The sequence below is a fragment of the Phoenix dactylifera genome, chromosome 12 (assembly GCF_051530095.1).
Source record: "Phoenix dactylifera cultivar Ajwa chromosome 12, Ajwa_hap1_PhDact_Kaust_v1.1, whole genome shotgun sequence".
In the NCBI taxonomy this organism is placed as follows: Eukaryota; Viridiplantae; Streptophyta; class Magnoliopsida; order Arecales; family Arecaceae; genus Phoenix; species Phoenix dactylifera.
Window position 1 is genome coordinate 7444086 of NC_143201.1, and position 19635 is coordinate 7463720.

The window sequence follows — 19635 nt, forward strand, 5'->3', positions numbered from 1 at the left end:
TGGAGCTCAACCTTTCCGTACCAAAGTTACCACAAATACCGAAACGAATCAAGTCATGAAGCATAATTCCTACGCCTTTTAACAGCCATGTGATTAAACGAGGACTTAGCAGGGGACTTGGACGAGGTGGCACACAGGCAGTTGGAAGTACGTAATGGCCATGAAAAGCCAGATGATATGGATTTCTCAATCTAGTTTCTTCTTATCATTTCATAAAAAGTATATATATATATTGGTTCTTCCAGGTTTCTTTCACGTCTAGGAGACCATTGCACTGGAATCTAAGACAAGGTGTTTTCTTATGAACATTCATGTTGTTTCTGAATTTTCATGCTTATAGAAGTTCTCTTTCCATAAACTGAGAAAAATCAGCCGCCTGAATTTGGTGACATGGCTTTGTTATTGTTATCATTATATTGTTATTATTTTATTTTTGATGGCTCTATGCTGCAGCATTTGAACCGACTGATTTGATGGATTAAGGTGTTTGTTTCTTGATTTCATAGAGCATATAGTTTGAGTTTCATGAATGCACACTTGACATAAAGCTTTGGGGGCCTAAAAAGGGGAAAACAAATCAATAGCCAAAATCAAAGCACAAAAGTTTGAACCAAATTCAACAAATAAAAAACTGGTTTGCCAGCTCTCTTAGCTTATAGTAAGCTATCTAAAGTTTAACCTACATGCCAAAACTAACAGACAACATTTGTGTTATTTTCGTTTTTGATGTCTCTTAACTTGGTTCAAGGAAGGAGATGCGGCATACCATACAGAGAAGGCTGCAAGCAAGGTGACTGCTGTCCTAGAAAGACAGATGAGTTATTTGACAGAAAATAAAGCTGATGCTCAGGCCAGAACTTTGTAGGCAGTGATTATATTGTACGCAGAAAGGCCATTATATCAATTATAACAGAAACTGAAATAGATCCAAAGTCGTCAAATATTTTCATCAATTCTGCAAAATTATTTCTAGAGGCAAGGAATTTAGCGGTACAAAATTAAGTTTATTATATAGTTTTGCATCATCTTGAATACTTTTTTAACATCATGTCAACACATTTATTCTGGAGAGAAAAGCTAAATTCTCAACCTCAGTGCCATGTAACACATCAACATCACAGAGAAGGTTTGCTGCCATCTAATGTCAAGAGTACCTTGTATAGGTCTGGTCGCCGATCACGAAATACCCCCCAACTGTATCTCTGCGTCTTGATTTTTTCCAGGTCAAACTCCGCAATCAGCATATCTTCATCTTTATCATTTGCAAGCGCCATTATTTCTCCACTTGGTCCTTTTTCAAGGATAATCAGTATTAACAACAGATCATTACATGATACATTGCTCATTTGCAATTTACAAGCATCAAAATGAGAAAAGCATGCTCCTATACTTGTAGTGGGGACAAAATACCTGCTATGAAAGAATTGCCATAGAATGTGATCACACTCTCACCATGTTCTGTTTTGATCGTCTCCTTTCCAACCCGGTTGGAAGCTACAAGAGGAACCTGCAAACTCACAAATTCATCATGCCCAGAGATTGCAAAGCAAAAATGCCGTATGAAGCAGCACACCAGCCAAACTTCCAAGAAAGGTTTAAACTAGAGTTGTAATCAAGTATTACCAAATTAGCTCCAGCATGTCCTTGCATTACTCGCTTCCAATGTTCGCGCGAGTCAAGCCCTTTATCTTGCGGTTCAGATCCAATGGCAGTAGGATACAACAATATTTCTGCACCTTGAAGAGCCATAGCTCGTGCGGCTTCTGGAAACCACTGATCCCAACAAATTGCTGCCAACAAAAGGAAGCAATGGCCTCAGATAACTCTTTTCTTGGGATTAAAGTAAGTAGTAGTAATGCAATATGTGTTTTCTTATTTGATTGACAACTCAATATTAATTTATGCTTTTTTAAATGCAACTCACTCACCAACCCCAATTTTGGCAAATTTAGTTGTGAAAACCTGCCTTTCAATGACACCAAGGGAAGACATTAGTTGAAAAGTAGATAGATGATTTATGGCTTAAAACATGATACACACAAAATACTTTCGCATTTGGTATGAACGAGACTAGAATCTATTGAGGAAAAAAGGAAAAGAAATGATGAAAGATACACCACCTTGAAACCAGTGTCACCTGGATTGAAATAGAATTTTTCTTGGTAACCTGAATAGCAGAAGTAATAATTGCTCATTAGCTGAAACAAGAATAGTATGTAAGTAGTCTAGCAGCAGATAATTCTGATATATCATGCCTGGTCCATCTGGAATATGTGATTTCCTATATAATCCAAGATCCATCCCATCTGCATCAATGATGGCTATTGAATTATAATGAGCATTGTTTGCTTCCTCAAAGAAACTCACTGGTATCACAACGCCTAACTCCTTTGCAAGTTTTTGCATCCTGCAAAATGTGAAATGAAATTATCTTATGTTAGGATACTTGATGGAGTGATAATTTACCGTTGATTTTGTTCTTTTGATATGCATACTGATTGCAAAGGAATTTTTGCAGATAAAGTTTAATTTTTACCTCAAAATTGTAGGATGCCCTTTATAAGGTTTAGCGCGCTGAAAAAAATCTGCCCTTTGAGCTTGGCAGAAATAGTACCCTTCAAATAGTTCCTAAGACACATCAAGAAGTCCTTATAAAGATAGTTAGAGAATCACCAAGTCCTTTCCAACTAGTGAACTTCTAAATAGATCAAGAGGCAAAATAGTTACATCAACTATCATTACTCGTTCAGAAATATCAATAATCATGTCGATGTATGGCCATGTAATCACTGCTTAATTTTTTTTGGTTTGTTCCCTGAGTAGTATGAATGATTTGAGAAATAAGCCTGTGCAAGTAAATCCAGATGAACTCATCTAACAAGGTGAAGATTCGGCCCTCTGATTGATTCAGGCAGCAGAGAGATGGACTCGCTTAATTACAATTTCAAATAGATTTTTCTTTGAGGTATACCAACCTTCCTGAATTGAAGTCAGAAACATACGAGAATCTTGCATGGTATCGCCTTCAGCTTACTTGAATGATATGATCATACTTATAGAAGCAACCACAAGATCAACTCTTCTTATTTTTTGTTTGCTGTGCGTGTGTTGGGGGGAGGAGGGGGCAGTGACTGCTTTCAATCAAGGCCAGACAAAAGCAACAGATGTAAAGAATATTCCCAAAGTGGATGGCCATGAAGTAAATCTAGTGACATATAGGGAGGCACTACATCTAGCAAGTCAAAATAAAGTAGCTTTTGTCCTTACAAATTAGGTTTTGGGTACGGGCATTAGAAATTAGTTAGCATTGCCTTCATTCTAAAATGAAAAAAGTGATAAGAGTGTGCCCATCTACAAAGAACAGATAACTTGAATTTGCATGCTGGGACCAAATCAGATACCAATACTTATGGGATACTTCTAGGACACCATCTAATGCTTATGTTAAGTATCCTATTTTTCAAAACTAAAACAATGCTTCAGATACTTCTCGGATACAATTGAGATACTTCTTTGGTACCTCTCAAGAATTAGGCGAAGGGCTTCGCTTCGTTTCTTTCCTTTTTAATGAATGCTAACCTTTTAATAATGAATGGTTAGTTTTCGAGATTGTGATGTTCATATTATAGTATGGAGTATGGATTGGGGTCTACGGACTTGAATGATGATTAAATCAGGAGGTTATGGAAGCGAATGCTATCGTACAGAGCATGAACTCTGTTATTTCAATAGCCCATCATGCTTCATGGATGTTTTTTCAAATGTACATATGCATGTATGTAGATATGTGTGTATATGTATGTATTTATGGATATATTTATTGACATAGCTTAGCCATATAGTATCTTATTTTCTCTAGATTTACTAGATCAGCATGTCCTTATCAAGCTATATCTATATTCTATAGTTGTACCTTTGCTTCATGGGCTCCAATCATAACACAAATTTATACATACCAATTTTGGAAAAGCAATATATAACAGAAATTTTTCTCAGATGCATGAATAATAATATGATAAACCCTTAAATAATAATTACTATACTGCATATAATCGATGTGAAAACAATTTGATATAGAAGATGTAATAAGATAGGTGTCAGGTCTGATTGTCAATCATTTTCTTTATCAAAATAAACTCTCCGTTTCTGATTTTTTACCTGAATCAGAATAATGTTTGCCCCTTTCTTATGAGCAGCTCTAATCAGCCTGCATAAAATATGTGTCAAAGCAGCTTATGTTATATCAAATACATAACTCAAATGCTGAAAAACTCTCGAAGAGAAGCTATAAGTCATAGCTCATATCCAGCAAATCTTAAGATAACCTCTACATTGATGGCAAATCTAAAATTGAAAGCAAAATTCACACTATATTTGTTTGGGCATCCCCAAAGACATGGTTAATATGATATATCTTTATTATATAAATTGTTGAGAAACAAGAAATCAGAGAGGTCAGTTACCCTAGGTCTGACCCCATGTTGTATTTATATTAATAACAAAATAATATAATGTCATAACTACCCTTGATACATATACTTAATTACCCTTAACACTCCCCCTTAAGCTAGAGCATATATATCATATGTGCCCAGCTTGTACAAATATAACTCACCCAAAGGTTTAGTAAATAAATCTGCTAACTGGTCAACTAATCTCACAAACTCTGTACGAATCACATTCTGTAAGAGCGAACGAAATGACAATCAATATGAATAGTTGCATGATTATTACACATCATATTCATAGGATGTGATTGTTTAAAACACAGTTCTTCCAACATGTGCTTCAACCAAATCAACTCACATGCAGTGTGGGCCATGCCTAGATATTCAGACTCTGCACTGATTTTGCAACAACATTTTGCTTCTTACTCTTCTAAGATGCCAAATTACCACCAACAAAGACAGTACCCAATTGTGGCCTTCTATCAGATGGAGATCCAGACCAATCTGCATCAGTATAACCTTCAATCTGAGTATGTGATTCTTATATAAAAAACCCTGGCTTGGGACACCCCTAAGATATCTCAAAATACATATTACAGCACCCCAGAGACTAGTCCTTGGAGTGTCCAAAAACTGATTCACCACACTAACTGCAAAAGAAATATCTAGTCCGGTGATAGTTAGATAATTTAGTTTCCCAACCAATCTCCTATATCATCATGGATCAGTTAATAACTGATGGGGACATCAGAGCCGTTCGTTCAGACGATCGAGCCATCAGAGCCGCTCGCTCGCGCCCGCACCAGGGGATGACATCATTATGGCTACAAGAGGATCCTGAGCCACCAGATTGAGTCAGGCCCAGATCGGGTCCATTCGAGTCAGCGTCATGTTTCTTTTATTGTCTTATTAGTTGCTTTTATTTGAGTCGATTTGGTTGTGTTTCTGTTATTTTGGAGTCGATTTGGTTGTTGAATCAAGTGATTGGATCAATTGATCAATGTAAGACCTAATTATAAAGGTCCAATTTTGGGTGTGATCAATTGGTTTAATGGTCTAATGTTTGTAAGATTTAATTTGGTATCTAATCAATTAATTGACTTAGTCAATTAATTGAAGGATCCAAGTTTCGTTAGTTGTTAATTGTTTAACTTGGTCAATTCATGATGTAAGGCCTATATAAGAGCCACCTACTCATGAATTAGGGCAACTGATGATTGAATAAAAAACCCTAGCCTCCTTCTTCCTCTTCTTCCTGCGTCTCTATAACCTCTTCTTCCTCCTTCTTTCCTTCTTCCTCTTTTCCTCTTTTCCCCTGCAGTGGTCCGCCATCAGCTTGGTATCAGAGCAGCTCGGCTTTGGCCCTGCTGCCAAAGCCACGATCTAGTTTTTGTTCTCTCTCTCTCCCTCCCTCTCTGTTTTCACCAGGAAAAAGGAGAAAAACCCTTCATCTGTTTCCAAAGGAGAAGACCCAGTTCGTTCCCTCCCGTCTGTGCCAGCACCCCACCAGCACTGAGCCTTTCTCTCCCACGCTCCCCTTCATTAGTTCCTCATCAGAGCCACCGTCGCCATCCCTCCCACGCTCCCCATCATCAGTTCCTCATCAATGCCACTGTCGCCATCTATTCGTCGGAGCCACTCCTTACCACCCATCACACGCTTGACCACCTTCACCCCGATCGCTGCCAACAACGCTCGAAGAGAAGCCGCCTGTGACGCGTCGCCGAAAGCCGCCACCAGCCGGAACCGTGACCGGCCGCCGCCCACAACCGCCCTGTGAGAACCCGGACGTCCTTCACTCGTGCTAGGAAGAGGCTGCCCACCGCCGTGATCGGCCGCCGCCTATCGCCCCCGACCACATAGCCAAGGCTGCGATCTCCGTCGCCGCCCCCCTTCGGCCGATCCGCAGCGGCCGCCCGTCCCTCGCCCCGCAGCCGCCGCCGTGCAGTCCACGGCGTTCCTCCGAGGCTGTCGGTGGGTGAAGAAGACCGGATTAACGGGTAAGGGCTAAACCCATTAACCCATAATCCGGTAGCTCAGATTCACCACAAAAAAAAGGAGCGCACGTGACGGACTGGTAGCAGGTTATCAGAGCGGGTCGCGCTCGATAATCCAAATCCAACCCGAACCGAGTTAAACAAAAAAGGAAAAAAAAACTTGGTTCATCTTCTACCTTCCGTGGCCTCCTCTCCGCCGTTGCTCGCCGCCTTTGAAGCGCCGCCGTTGCTCCCTCCGGCCTCGCTGCCCCCGCCGCCTTCACCACTCCTCTTCTTCCTCACCGGTCCGCCATGTCGCCCGGCCGCGTGCCACCACCGAGCGCCGCCTCGCCATTCTTTCCTTTGCGACCGCCTTGCTGTCACCTTTGCCATCCTTGGCCGCTCCCGTCCCACCGCCCGAAGATCTCCATTGCCCGAGCCGCCGGTGCCCGAGCTCCATCAGCTCCGCCCGTGCCCTCTTCCCTCTCTCCGGCCGTGCTACCCCACTACTCGAGCCGTCGCCGCCTGCAGCGCACCCCGCCGTCGCCGCCTGCAGCGCACCCCGCCCTCGCTAACCACCTCCTACTTTCCCTCGTTCACCGCCCTGCACCCCTGGTTCACCGGCCGATGCCCCCCTCCCCTCTTCGTGAACCCATCGTTTTCATCCCTTAAGGGGTTCAGCCCTGAACCCTCTCCATCTTTCCTCCCTTCACCTTCCCCTAAAACCCAAACCCCCTTCACACTCCACCATTCCTTTTCATAATAGGACACACCCGAGCCAACACACACCAACCCCGATAAGCCATCCCCCCTTCCCCTTTCTTTATTCTACGGCCCAAACCCTAGCAGGCCACACCCCTCCACTTTTTCAGGCCCATCATGCCCTTCACCGGCCCCTCCTCCCTTTAATCAACAAGCCCAGTCATCAGGCCCACCAAGCCACAGCAATTAAGCCCCAACAAATTGCTGAAGTCAGGACCATTTCTACAAAGAACTGCCAAATTGCTGTGATCGGATCCAAGTTGAAGCCAATTGAAGCCACTTGAAGGGTCCATTAGCTGCAATTGCGCCCTTGATCGCCGCCACAGCCCACGAGCAAATGGTTCTGGTTGACTGCTCCACGACAGGTGATAGGTTTCTACTTTTCTTGGGATTGTTCATTTAATTATGTTTTAAGTTTTCTTGCATGATAGCCGTATTCTTGAAACTTATTTTTGCTGTCAAAATTTAGAACATAGAACCTCTACTTTCAAACCCATCCTATCAACCATCAAATTTTGATATTAAATTAGCACACCCTAGCAAGAGGATGTTTCACAATGTTCATCGATCAATTTTCTTTAGGATCGGAACAACTATAATACTTGATTGCAACCTAATTTCTTAACTTGATTAATCTCATACCCTAACCTGAAATAACCAAAGTTAAAATCAGCAACATTTAAATTTTAAGTTACTTTGTGAAAGCTTGCTGATCTCTGAAATTATAGTACGTTGCATTGATAGGTTGTCCTGCATCATATTTATTAGAATTTCATTATTGACATTGCATCTCACATCATTATACATTGTGTTATCATTGCATATCAACCCGTAGCGATAAGGAGTACCAAGCCGGTAGACCTAAAGTTCTCTTAGCTACTATGGATTCCGAACTTCTGAAATTCCTCAAAGACCAGTTCGCTGCCATACGAGTTGAAAGGAAAGAAATCAGACAAGAGGTCCCTGAGTTCATACGAAACTTTAGAACCCCTAAACTGCCAACCCCCATTGCAGCCCAGCCTGAAATCGGTTTGGCCGCACCACCTATGGCCCTTCCCCATACCCCTAGGAACCAAACCCAATATTTTAGATGTCAACAATTCGGCCACATAGCGTCCCAATGTTCCACTAAGACCTACCTGATTACTGAACTAGAAGCTGGAAACCAAGAGGCCGAATATGTCGAAGAAGTCTATAAACCAAATATAAAATATTATGTAGAAGACTTTGAAGACGAATCCATCGGATTAGAATTTGTCCAGAATGATTTCCAAAGAAAAACTATTGACCTAAGTACAACTAAACCACTTCATATCACTACTTTGAAAGAGATAGTGAAAGATATCTAGAGCCAGTCACCTATGTTGGCACTTGTGGCTAAAGATATCAATGTGGAGTTCAACCTTGAGCATCCCCTGTAGTAGTTTTCTTTCTAGAGGAGTTTCATTCTGTAGTCCATGATGATCTTCCGAATGCACTTCCTCCGATGTGTGATATCTAACACGCAATTGATTTAGTTTCCGGAGCATCTCTGCCTAATTTTTTACATTATAGGCTCAACCCGAATGAACATGTTAGGACCCGTGATTTAATGTTACCGATAGTTGAGTTTGCATATGATAGTTCAGTCAATAAATCCATAGACATGAGTCCATTTACAATGGTGCATGATTACAAACTTAGGCAGCCCATAGATCTGATCCCCATGTCTCATCAGTATAGAGTGTCTGAGTTTGCACAGTCATTCGCATCGCACCCACATTCATTGCATCAAGAAATCAGCAAATACATTCACTTTAATAACTTAAAATATAAATCTCTTACTGATTTACACAGACGCTATAAAGAGCTAAGTGAATGAGGTTATGTCATGATAAGAATTAGGCTTGAACGACTTTCTTCAGGAAGTTCAAGAAATTGCAAGCTCGTAGTGCGGAACCGTTCCAAGTTCTATGAAAAATTAGTTCGAATGCTTATGTTGTGAATCTTCCTAAGGACTATGGGATTAGTGCGACATTTAGTATCAAAGATTTAGTCCCCTATAAAAATACAGCAATTATTCCTTCCAACCTCTTTGTTAACACGCCTTCCCTCGATGATTACCCTAACCCATTACCTGCTGTTGAACCGCCACCTCCAAAATTTCATGCTGTTAAGAATATGCTTCACGACTGCAAATTCACGTGTTAAGTTTTCTAAATTTAGTTTCTGATCAATAATAGATGTTTGTTTTCAGTCAATAAGTCCTAGTCTGTAGGATATTGTTAGCGCATCACAAGTCATGGTTTGTTACCGTAAATCTTGTGATCCACTCTTTTCAGTTTTACTTTTGCACTATAAATGTAATACACTGGTGGTGAATAAAAGAACCCCTTTGCTGCATCATATCAGTTTTTTCGTTTACTTTTTCTATTCCTTTTCTAATTTCAGATTTCACATACCTTTGTTTCTCTGTCTTTTCCTTCTCAAAAAACAACAATTTGGTATTAGAGCAATTATTTCTTACGGGACCTGTGAGCAACCATGGAAGTTGAAACAAGTTTCTCCAATTTCTCTCAAGCTGCTCCTCTAGTTTTCGACGGAGAAAACTTCCAGCTCTGGGCTGTTAGAATGGAAACTTATCTGGAGGCTTTAGATCTATGGGAAGCTGTCGAAGAAGATTACGAAGTCGCTCCGCTGCCGAACAACCTGACGGTCGCTCAGATCAAAAGCCACAAAGAGAAAAATATGAAGCCTCAATAACCACCTTGGAAAATACTAAAGATCTGTCCAAGATTACCTTGGCAGAACTGTTGAATGCTTTGCAGGCTCAAGAGCAACGGAGGCTTATGAGACAAGATTCTACTGTTGAAGGAGCCTTGTCAGTTAAACACCAGCATGTCCAGAGAAACAATAAAAAGAAGAAACAAGTCTCAAGTTCTGGGAACAGTTCAAGCAACCACACTCAAAGCAAAGGTGGAAGCTCAAAGGGAAACTACCCTCCTTGCAAACACTGTGGTAAAATGGGTCATCCTCCATTCAAGTGTTGGAAAGGCCCGATGCAAAGTGTAGCAAATGCAATCAGCTTGGACATGAAGCTGTGATTTGCAAAAGCAAATTTCAGAAAAAGGAAGAAGATGCTCAAGTAGCTGATCAAGAAGAAGAAGATCAGATGTTTGTGGCCACTTGTTTCTCTACAAAGGTCTCCTCAGAATGTTGGTTAATTGACAGTGGTTGTACAAACCACATAACGTTTGACAGAACTCTTTTTAAGGAGTTAAAGCCTACCGCAATGACGAAAGTTAGGATAGGAAATGGTGGTTATATTGCAGCAAAAGGAAGAGGAACCATTGCAATAACAACCAGCTCGGGTACAAAAACAATTTCAGATGTTCTTTATGTACCTGATATTGATCAAAAATTGCTGAGTGTTGGCCAGTTAATAGAAAAAGGATTTAAGGTGTCCTTTGAAAACTTGTATTGTCGTATCTATGATGCCGCTGGAAAGGAGATCTTGCATGTTAAAATGAGAGGTAAAAGCTTCTCATTTGATCCAATGGAGGAGGAGCACATAGCTTATTTCACCAATATCAACATCACCGAAGTCTGGCACAAAAGGCTTGGGCATTGTCATCTTCAACGAATGCTAAAGATGAAGAAAGATGAAGTGATAAGAGGTTTACCAGCTCTGGTTGATCACTTGCCAAATTGTCATGCTTGTCAATTTGGAAAACAAAGTAGGAAACCATTTCCTAAATCATCCTGGAGAGCATCACAGAAGCTGCAACTAGTTCATACAGATGTGGGAGGACCTCAAAAAACACCATCACTTCAAGGTAGCCGGTATTACATTCTTTTCATTGATGATTTTACAAGAATGTGTTGGATTTTTTTCCTAAAGTTCAAGTCTGAAGTGGCTGGAGTATTCTGGAAGTTCAAGAAGATGGTGGAAAATCAAAGTTGCTGCAAAATTCAGATTTTAAGGTTCTGATAATGGAAAGGAGTACACCTCAGCAGAATTTAATTTGTTTTGCGATGAAGCTGGCATTGAACATCAGCTCACTGCTCCTTACACTCCACAGCAAAATGGAGTTAGTGAAAGAAAGAATAGATATGTCATAGAGATGGCCAGATGCATGCTACATGAGAAGGATTTGCCAAAAAGTTTCTGGGCAGAGGCAGCCAACACAGCAGCATTTTTGCAAAATCGGCTTCCAAGTATAGCCGTTGAAGACAAAACTCCATTTGAAGCTTGGTATGGGTATATACCTTCATTAAGCTTTCTTAAAGTATTTGGTTGTTTGTGTTTTGTCCATATTCCACAGGTCAAGAGGGACAAACTTGACAAAAAAGCAATTCCAGGCATCTTTGTGGGCTATAGCACCGTTTCTAAAGCCTACAAAGTATATCACCCTCAAACAGAAAAAATGGTGATTACTAGAGATGTTCACTTCAATGAGGATGAGCAATGGAACTGGGAAAATTCGCAAGGAACAAGCAGACCTTCACAAGAATTTATAAGCAATTCTCTTGAAGAGGAGACAACGGAGCAGTGGCAAAATGAATTGGAAGATGATCCTCCAGTTAGAGGAACAAGACCACTTTCAGACATTTATCAAAGATGTAATGTGGCATTATGCGAACCTGCTGGCCATGAAGAAGCACTTATAGATCCAAAGTGGAAGAAAGCTATGGAGGAGGAGATGTCAATGATTCACAAGAATAAAACTTGGGAATTAGTCCACAAACCAGAAGGCAGAAAAATCATTGGAGTAAAATGGGTGTACCGAACAAAGCTAAATGCTGATAACTCCATCAACAAACACAAAGCAAGGATTGTTGTTAAGGGGCATGCTCAATTTTTGGTGTTGATTATTCTGAAACTTTTGCTCCAGTTGCTAGATTAGACACAATCAGATTGTTGTTAGCTTTAGCAGCACAAAAGGGCTGAAAAGTGTTTCAGCTATATGTCAAATCAGCTTTTCTAAATGGTGTTTTGCAAGAAGAAATATATGTGGAGCAGCCAGAAGGATTTGTGGTGCAAGGTGAAGAGGATAAGGTCTATTTGCTTAAAAAGGCCCTTTATGGCTTAAAGCAAGCCCCAAAAGCCTGGTACAGCAGGAGAGATGAACATTTGCTAAGCTTAGGCTTCACAAGAAGCTTATCTGAAGCTACTCTTTATGTTAAACAAAAGGGTAGTTATGTTCTCATTGTGTCCCTTTATGTTGATGACCTTTTGGTAACAGGAGATAATGTACAAATGGTTGAAAAGTTTAAACAAGAGATGATGCAGGTCTTTGAGATGACAGACCTTGGCCTTATGACTTACTTTCTTGGTATGGAGGTCCAACAAAGCCAAAATGAAGTATTTATCTGTCAGAAGAAGTATGCAAAGGAAATTTTGAAGAAATTTCAGATGGAGGAGTGCAAAGCAACAAACACGCCAATGGGTCAAAAAGAGAAGCTGAGCAAAGAAGATGGTGCTGATAAAGTTGATGAAGGCTATTATAGAAGCTTGATTAGTTGCTTAATGTATCTTACAGCAACAAGACCTGATATTTTATTTGTTGTAAGTCTCTTATCTCGATTTATGCATTGGGCTAGTGAAGTGCATTTAAAAGCAGCAAAAAGAGTATTAAGGTTTATCAAGGGTACTATTGATTGTGGTGTTAAGTTTCAGAAGTGTCAAAACTTCAAGATGTGTGGATTTTCAGATAGTGATTGGGCTGGTTCTGTAGATGACATGAAAAGTACTTCAGGATACTGTTTCAGCCTAGGCTCAGGTATTTTCTCATGGTGTTCAAAGAAACAAGAGATTGTAGCATAGTCCACTGCAGAGGCAGAGTTTATTGCAGTAAGTGCAGCAGCAAACCAAGCTTTATGGCTGAAGAAAATACTAACTGATCCACACATGGAGCAAAATGATAGTACTCAGATTTTTGTTGATAATCAAGCAGCAACTGCAATTTCTCGAAATCCAGTATTTCATAGGAAAACGAAACACTTCAACATCAAGCTTTACTTCTTAAGGGAGGTGCAGCAATCTGGAGAAGTAAATTTAGTTTACTGCAAGTCTGAAGATCGGCTGGCAGATTTGTTCACACAGCCAATTCCAGTTTGCAAGTTTGAGTTACTAAGGAAGAGAATTGGAATTTGCGGTGCCTAAAGCAAGGAGGAGTGTTAAGAATATGCTTCACGACTGCAAATCCACGTGTTAAGTTTTCTAAATTTAGTTTCTGGTCAATAACAGATGTTTGTTTTTAGTCAATAAGTCCTAGTCTCTAGGATATTGTTAGCGCATCACAAGTCATGGTTTTGTTACCGTAAATCTTGTGATCCACTCTTTTCAGTTTTACTTTTGCACTATAAATGTAATGCACTGGTGGTGAATAAAAGAACCCCTTTGCTGCATCGTATCAGTTTTTTCATTTACTTTTTCTATTCCTTTTCTAATTTCAGATTTCACATACCTTTGTTTCTCTATCTTTTCCTTCTCAAAAAACAACACATGCACATAGAGAATAAATAGAACATATATTAGATGAGCAGGTTATGTCAATCAGAAAAGGCAGTTACCAACGTTACCTTGTTCGGTGGAAAGGCTGACCAAAGTCTGACGTGACGTGAATTTTCAGAGCCGAGTTACAGCGCATTGACCCTGCTTTTCTAGAGCAGTATGACAGCCGGCCAGATCTACACTTGACGGGGTCGAATTTTTTTACTTGGAAGGAGTTGATGGGGACATCAGAGCCGTTCGTTTAGACGATCGAGCTATCAGAGCCGCTCGCCCGCGCCCGCACCAGGGGATGACATTATTATGGCTACAAGAGGATCCTGAGCCACCGGATTGAGTCAGGCCTAGATCGGGTCCATTTGAGTCAGCGTCATATTTCTTTTATTGCCTTATTAGTTGCTTTTGTTTGAGTCGATTTGGTTTTGTTTCTGTTATTTTGGAGTCAATTTGGATGTTGAGTCAAGTGATTGGATCAATTGATCAATGTAAAACCTAATTATAAAGGTCCAATTTTGGGTGTGATCAATTGGTTTAATGGTCTAATGTTAGTAAGATTTAATTTGGTATGTAAGGGTTCAAGTTTGGTTAGTTGTTAATTGTTTGACTTAGTCAGTTCATAATGTAAGGCCTATATAAGGGCCACCCCACTCATGAATTAGAGCAATTGATGATTGAATAAAAAATCCTAGCCTCCTCCTCCTTCTCTTCTTTCTCCTCCTCTTCTCTTCTTCCTGCATCTCTATAACCTCTTCTTTCTCCTTTCCTTCTTCTTCCACTTTCCCTCTTTCCCCCTGCAGTGGTCTGCCATCAATAACTCACCCTAGCTTCCTACAAGTTTAGTGTTTGGATCCATAGGAACAACATCTATTGGCTTGGAGCCTAACATCACTATTTCAGAAAGCAGATCAAGAGTATACTTTCTTTGAGACAAATAGATACCAAGGCTAGATCTAGCAACCTCAATACCCAAAAAATACTTCAATTGGCCAAGAACCTCTGTTTGAAATTTACTTTGTAGAAATAGTTTCAACTCTGCAATCCTTGTACTATCATCCCCCATAATCACAATGCAATCCACATACACAATCAAGAGTCTTCTACCTGCTCCCGTATAATGGTAAATTACAGAATGATCAACTCTACACCTTCGAAGTCCAAATTCAATAACCACATCATTGAATCTACCAAACCATACTTTGGAGATTGTTTTAAGCCATACAGAGATTTTTTTCAAGCGATATACTAATCCAAATTCCCCTTGAACAACAAACCTGGGAGGTTGCTCCATATAAACATCTTCCTGGAGATCACCATGTAAGAAGACATTCTTGACATCTAATTGATGTAAGGGCCAGCAAAAAGTAGCAACAAGAGAAATAAATAGATAAATAGAAGAAATTTTTACTACAGGAGAGAGTTTCTGAATAATCAAGGCCATAAATCTGGCTATAGCTTTTTGCCACTAGACGGGCTTTCAACCTATCAATAATACCATCAAGATGAACTTTCACAGCAAACATCCAGCAACAACCAACAGTAGATTTACCAGGAGGAAGAGACACAAATTTTCAAGTATCATTCTGTTGTAAGGCACTCATTTACTCTTCCATTGCAGCTTTCCAACCAGAATGAGACAATGCCTTTGAAATAGACATAGGAAGAGAGAGATGATAAAAAAGCAACAAATGCGTAGTATGAGGGAGACAAGTGACCATATGTGACAAAGTTAAACATAGGGTAGGTAGTATAGGTACGTTTACCCTTTCAAGCCGCGATAGGAAGATCGAGCTCTAAAGTGGTATTGGGAGGTTGAACCGGATCTGATGACAATGAGGTAACCAGAGAAGTGGTGGAATCTAGGAGACTGGTATCTATCGTCTTCTGTCGGCGAGTATACGCCTGCAAAGAAGGATCAGGTGCCTAGGGATTCAAGGAACTAGAAGATATTGGGGACTCAAAGCAGACAGGAGGCACAGGAAGGGGAAAGGATTCATCAATATTATGTTGAGAGTAAGACATAGGATAATAAGGAGTTCAATCAAAGAAAGTGACATCAGTGGAGACAAAGAAACGAATTAGCGACAGACTATAGCACAAATATCCTTTCCGAGGAAACTTTTGTTATGTTATATTCCACCCATGCAATGCTTTTGATTACACTAGCTGCCAAATAGTTCACCTAATCACATCATACAAAAAAAATTATAGTTTACATTTATAACCAGTGAAGGATTACCCATGTACATCTTTTCCAAGGAAAGTATCATGTATCTCTCTATGAAGTGTATATAGGATACAAAAACCAGCAGAAACCCTATCAGGATTGTTACATATTCTATAAGTAGTTTAATTGCTTTTGCTGGTCATAGCATTCCCGAACCCTCAAACAATCTAACACCATCTATTTTTTTCCACAAGCTTTCACTTGTTGATTTGCATAGTAACATTATTCTATGAATCATTTAAAAAAGTTCTTGAACTGAATAATGTTTTGCCTAACTAAATGGTTCAAAAAATTATTGTAGCATAAATGAAAAATTTAAAACCATCCATTCTTCATGAAGTTAACAATTTATTCTCACATTATTACAACTTACTAAGAAATATACATTGATTTCAGATTAATAAACTTAGCTATTGTTGTTTTATTCCACCCTTTCCCATGCTTTCTTTTGCATGATTAAATGTATACAATTATATAATGTTTATTTCTCTATCTCGTTAACTTATTTCTGATTTCTAATAATTGCAATTCTTTCTGAAGATTTGATGAATTCTCTGTAAGTATTTGCAAACCTGAATCTGAATCTGTTCCCCTAGCCAAGCTTGTTACTACATTGATTACTGGAAGCACCAAACCAATCCAGCAAAGTAGAAAAACATGGACCACAGATGATTATCAGCAAAGTTTCAAATCATAGTATCAAAAAATTGACTGGATCAAGAAGTAGGCATATCAAGCAAAAGAGTAGGGGGTGGTTAATTAATGGGCAACAGCTATTTTCCCATAAGAGGAGAACCTGAGATCCCGTATACCTTGAAATCAATTAAGAGAAGTTGTTGAGAGAAAGAAGTAGAGAATAGATGAGTAGCAATAACAGTAAGCAATTCCCAACTTCAATTCCTCAAATCTTCTGGTATGCTCAAGATCCTAGATAGGTGAGAATTATGGTTAACCACTACCTTAAGCCCAGATTATCAAATCCTCCGCAACATGTTCACTATTGATACCATTGCCTGCCGGCCCATATTTTCTTCTTTGCAAAATGTTATCTTTCTGTAATTGTGGTGGTGATAGAAGTGATAACCAGGGTCCCCAAGTGAGCAGCAACAAGGTCTTTCTTGGGTCCAAAATTACTGGAGACAGTAGTTCCTCTCATGCTGATGCACCACGACCACACTAAACAGCTCCGGTACAACACTAAGGTTCAAAGGATCTCCAGCCACTCAGACTCCTAAAACCCACAGTCACTCCAAATTTTCTCCAGCAATGTGCCTACTAGAGAATGCATTTTTCAGGTAGCTTCCTCTCCAAGGTGTTTTCTCCATGCTAGTAACGCCTGCTACTAGAAAATACTTCTAAAATGTGGTTTTGGATTGAATCCATTGATTGTGCTGATGGAGAATTACCATGAATGTAACTCCCATTCCTTGTTCTTTTGTACCTAGCTCCAACATAAGACCGTACATATTGCCATGCTCTTGCGACTATCACGACAACTGATGGGGAAAAGAGATTTCACATACTAAACTCATCATTCATAGTTCATCCCATCCAAGAAAAACAGATGTTCGCATGCATGCATCTCGAATTAAAGCACAAGAAGAAACGTTAATTTCAAAACAAAGAGAGAGAACTAAAAATAAGATCCATCGGCTTCGACTTTGGGGACTGGATTCTACCATAATTCTCGCCAATCTAAGAGATAGCAGAGGTTAGTTGGAGCTGGGAAACGGAGGAGTTCTTGCCATATAATAATTTCTCAACAAATCAAATCCAGCATCTAATAAGTAAGATTTGACCGACATACCTTTCGGCGGTGGCGACGTTGTCGGAAACGGAGTCGGAACAAGCGAACTGGAGGGCGGCGACCACTACTTTCCTCCTCCCTTCCATCTCTCTCACTCTCTCTTCGCTTCTCTTTCCTCTCTTCCCGACCCCCCCACCCCCCGAACGATAAAGTGCTCCCAGGCGGTGTTCCTGGAGGACTGTGAGATTCGTGCAATGAGCGATGATCGGTTGTGGACGGAGCTCGAAGGCCCCTGGATGAGACGGACACGGCGGACTTACGGCTGTACCCCTATTTTGCTTTGCCTCGTACCGGCGGCGATATGTTGAACCTGATCCCAAAATTCCGAAACCGAATCCAAAAAATTATTTTTTTTCCATAAATACCTTTTAAATATCAAATTTTACATAAATATCTTTCTAAAATTAATATTTATATATATACCCTCTTAAAATATTTATTTTGCTATTTTATTTTTTTTAATCCTCATTTTTGCATATATATACTCACACTATCTAATGCGTTAAAAAATTAGTAGTTTTAAATTAAAATGATTAAAATATCTTTAATTGCTAGATATGCAAAAAGAAATATTTAATCACGGAAAGAAGACGGATTGCGAGCAGAATGGGGACAAAAAAATAATTTTAAAATTTTATTTTATTTTTAATTAATATAAATATGGTTTTCATTAACGAGAAGAATCGTTATATTAGAGGCATCTGTGCAAGAATAGTATTTTATGAGAATATAGAAATAAATATAAATTTTAAAAAATATTAATATAAATTTAAATTTTTAGAAGAATATTCATAAAGAAATCTAAAAATAAATTATTAATTTTTTAATAGAAATGCTTTTAAAGATCCCTGGCCGGGCTCATGAAAAATTTCTCAGCTCATAATTGCTGATTTAGTGGGCAGGATTTGGGTTTAGATTGACTCCTTTAGAATTATCTGCACGCAAATATATGAAAGTTGACCCAACATGCCTATATACGTACAAAAAAAAAAAAAAATCTGTTATGCTCATCTTCCTTTACCTTATACATGCATCATGCATATAAGTTTATATGTACATAGGTCCTCTTTTAGAAATGAGTATGGGATTGTAAGTTTGATTTAAGTTTATGTTTGTACATAGGTCCTCTTTTAGAAATCGGCATTAAGGGTTTTAATCCTCATCTCCTGGCCAATGATGATCCAAAATCTTGATTCATCTCAACCAAGATGGAAGGCTGGAAAAGCTAGAAAGAAACAAGATATTTTATGATTGCTGCTTATATTTAGTAATCAAACTATCAAATATAGCAGTTTGAAATTAATTGCTGTTTAAAACATTGATAAAAAAATATTTGATAATTTGAAATCATTCAAAATTGTTATAAAAATGGAAAACTTGACTACTATTTGCTGTCTTATTAGTCATTAATTCGTTATCATATATCTCAATTTGTGACAATTAACATAATTAAATCCAAGAATCTAAATACATTTTGTTCGACAATAATCCTACCAAATACGAATAGATATTTTAGTCAAAAGCCATTCTTAAGTTACATCACATTAATTTATACATAACTATACTTTTTTCATATAGCGAACATTTAATGAGAGTAATTGACAAATAGCCATGATCATCAAGGTTACCATCATCTATTTACTTGAAGGCATATTGTTTGATTTAGTTGATTACTTGATCCCATCACGTATGAGCCACAATAAACTTTAATATAGATGCACATCTTAAGGAATAGGCTTGAAATTTAATTAGATTACATATTCTATTCTACATTTTTCTTTAAAGGATAAAAAGAATAAAAGGAAGGGGGGGGGGGGGGGGGGGGGGGGGGGGGGCTAGTTATCATTCTCCATTCAAAAAGGATAAATTTTAAAAAAAAAGACCTGAAAAGGAAAAGTATAATAAGTGAGAATTAAGTACATAAA

At 39.1% G+C, this 19635-nt stretch overlaps 1 protein-coding gene across 2 annotated transcripts; it reads right to left on the minus strand.

Annotated features, from left to right (window-relative positions):
* Positions 1-983: 983 nt before the first annotated feature.
* Positions 984-17900, minus strand: NLP1 (nitrilase-like protein 1). Of its 2 annotated transcripts, none has more exons than XM_008807872.6 (9): positions 17711-17900; positions 4159-4207; positions 2537-2628; positions 2256-2407; positions 2121-2167; positions 1929-1962; positions 1624-1790; positions 1411-1507; positions 984-1291 (listed from the first exon to the last, which is right to left on the minus strand). In XM_008807872.6, the coding sequence occupies exons 1-9, from the start codon at positions 17794-17796 to the stop codon at positions 1116-1118; spliced, it is 900 nt and encodes a 299-aa protein (XP_008806094.4). In that variant the 5' UTR covers positions 17797-17900; the 3' UTR covers positions 984-1115. The 2 variants fall into 2 exon arrangements, with proteins under 2 accessions (XP_008806094.4, XP_088564332.2); XM_088708206.2 differs by lacking the exon at positions 17711-17900 and adding an exon at positions 13751-13999.
* Between the last annotated feature and the right edge of the window lie 1735 nt (positions 17901-19635).

Coding starts and splice junctions, on each gene's coding strand:
- NLP1 (XM_008807872.6), bottom strand. CDS start 17,796: ATGGAAGGGAGGAGGAAAGTAGTGGTCGCCGCCCTCCAGTTCGCTTGT. Junction 2,629..4,158: donor CAAACATTATTCTGATTCAG/GTAAAAAATCAG, acceptor GATGTGTCTTAG/GAACTATTTGAAGGGTACTA. Junction 1,508..1,623: donor GACATGCTGGAGCTAATTTG/GTAATACTTGAT, acceptor GTGAGTTTGCAG/GTTCCTCTTGTAGCTTCCAA.